The sequence below is a fragment of the Nycticebus coucang genome, chromosome 14, assembly GCF_027406575.1.
Source record: "Nycticebus coucang isolate mNycCou1 chromosome 14, mNycCou1.pri, whole genome shotgun sequence".
NCBI classification, from domain to species: Eukaryota; Metazoa; Chordata; class Mammalia; order Primates; family Lorisidae; genus Nycticebus; species Nycticebus coucang.
This window is the reverse complement of record NC_069793.1, coordinates 16,858,865-16,860,415: the sequence shown is the minus strand read 5'-3', so window position 1 is coordinate 16,860,415 and position 1,551 is coordinate 16,858,865. Positions and strand designations below refer to the sequence as shown.

Below are 1,551 nucleotides of genomic sequence, written 5' to 3'. Positions count from 1 at the left end.
GTTGTTTTTTATGCAATCTGATGTGGTTACATCAAATCAAGCAACATAGCTTTTGCCTCATTTACTTGATTATTGTGTTAAGACACTTATGTTCTACACTTGACAGATTTAACTTGTACCATTGCAATATGCTCCATAAGTGAGAATATTTATTTTTGATTAAAATATTCTATAACATGACATAGCACATCCTAAATTAATTCCTTTATCTTTTGCAGATAAACCATTTCACACTTGCCCCTTCTCTTCATTCATGAAACCATGCAATTGAATAATAATGTGACTGAGTTCATTCTGATTGGGTTGACACAAGATCCTTTTTGGAAGAAAATAGTGTTTGCCACTTTCTTTCTTTTCTATTTGGGGACGTTGCTGGGTAACTTGCTGATTATTACTACCATCAAGACCAGCCGGGCCCTTGAGAGCCCAATGTACTTTTTCCTCTTCTACTTATCCTTGTCTGATACATGTTTCTCTACTTCAATAGCCCCTAGAATGATCGTGGACGCCCTCTTAAAGAAAGCCACTATCTCTTTCAGGGAGTGCATGATTCAAGTCTTTACATTCCATTTCTTTGGCTGCTTGGAGATCTTCATACTCATCCTCATGGCGGTTGACCGCTATGTGGCCATCTGTAAGCCCCTGCACTACTTGACCATGATGAACCCCCGGGTCTGTGGTATGTTGGTGGCTGTGGCCTGGGTGGGTTCCTGTGTGCATTCTTTAGCTCAGATTTTTCTTGCCCTGAGTTTGCCATTCTGTGGCCCCAATGTGATCGATCACTATTTCTGTGACTTGCAGCCCTTGTTGAAACTTGCTTGTTCAGACACCTACATGGTCAACCTACTCTTGGTTTCCAACAGTGGGGCCATCTGTACAGTGAGTTTTGTCATGCTGATGTTCTCCTATGTTATCATCCTGCGTTCCCTGAGAAACCACAGTGCTGAAGGGAGGAAGAAAGCCCTCTCCACCTGCGTCTCCCACATCATCGTGGTCATCTTGTTCTTTGGACCTTGCATATTTATATACACACGCCCTGCGACCACCTTCCCCATGGATAAGATGATAGCTGTGTTTTATACACTTGGAACTCCTTTGCTCAACCCTGTGATTTATACGCTGAGGAACGCAGAAGTGAAAAATGCCATGAAGAAGTTGTGGACCAAGAAATTGATCTCAGATGACAGAAAATGAATGAAGGTTTGAAATTCTTTTTCACAGCTTCAAGTCACATAGATAGAAGCAGTGGACAGAGAATTTTACCTTCTTCTTGTTGATTTAATGGCCTTCTGTCTTGAAGGAAGAAGCTTACTTCCTTCAGGAATAGAGAACATCTGAGCACACACAATGACTAATGTTGAGTCATTTTCCTGAAGAGGAGGCATCAGTTTGATATACAGACAGATGTAGGAGCCCATCTCCTTGACTGTTGGTCACTGCTGTGTCCCTGGCTCTCTTGCCAGCTTCTTATCACTTACAGTTTGAGTTTGTTGTTTTCTATATTCTTCTCCATGTTGACTTCTGGAGTTCCCTGCTAATAGTTACCCACCT

At 41.8% G+C, this 1,551-nt stretch overlaps 1 protein-coding gene across 1 annotated transcript; it reads left to right on the top strand.

Moving 5' to 3' along the window:
- The first annotated feature begins 261 nt into the window (after positions 1-261).
- LOC128565612 (olfactory receptor 4C16-like) lies at positions 262-1,194 on the top strand. The gene has a single exon (XM_053562202.1). It carries the CDS (start codon positions 262-264, stop codon positions 1,192-1,194), a length of 933 nt encoding a protein of 310 aa, XP_053418177.1.
- The last annotated feature ends 357 nt before the right edge of the window (positions 1,195-1,551 follow it).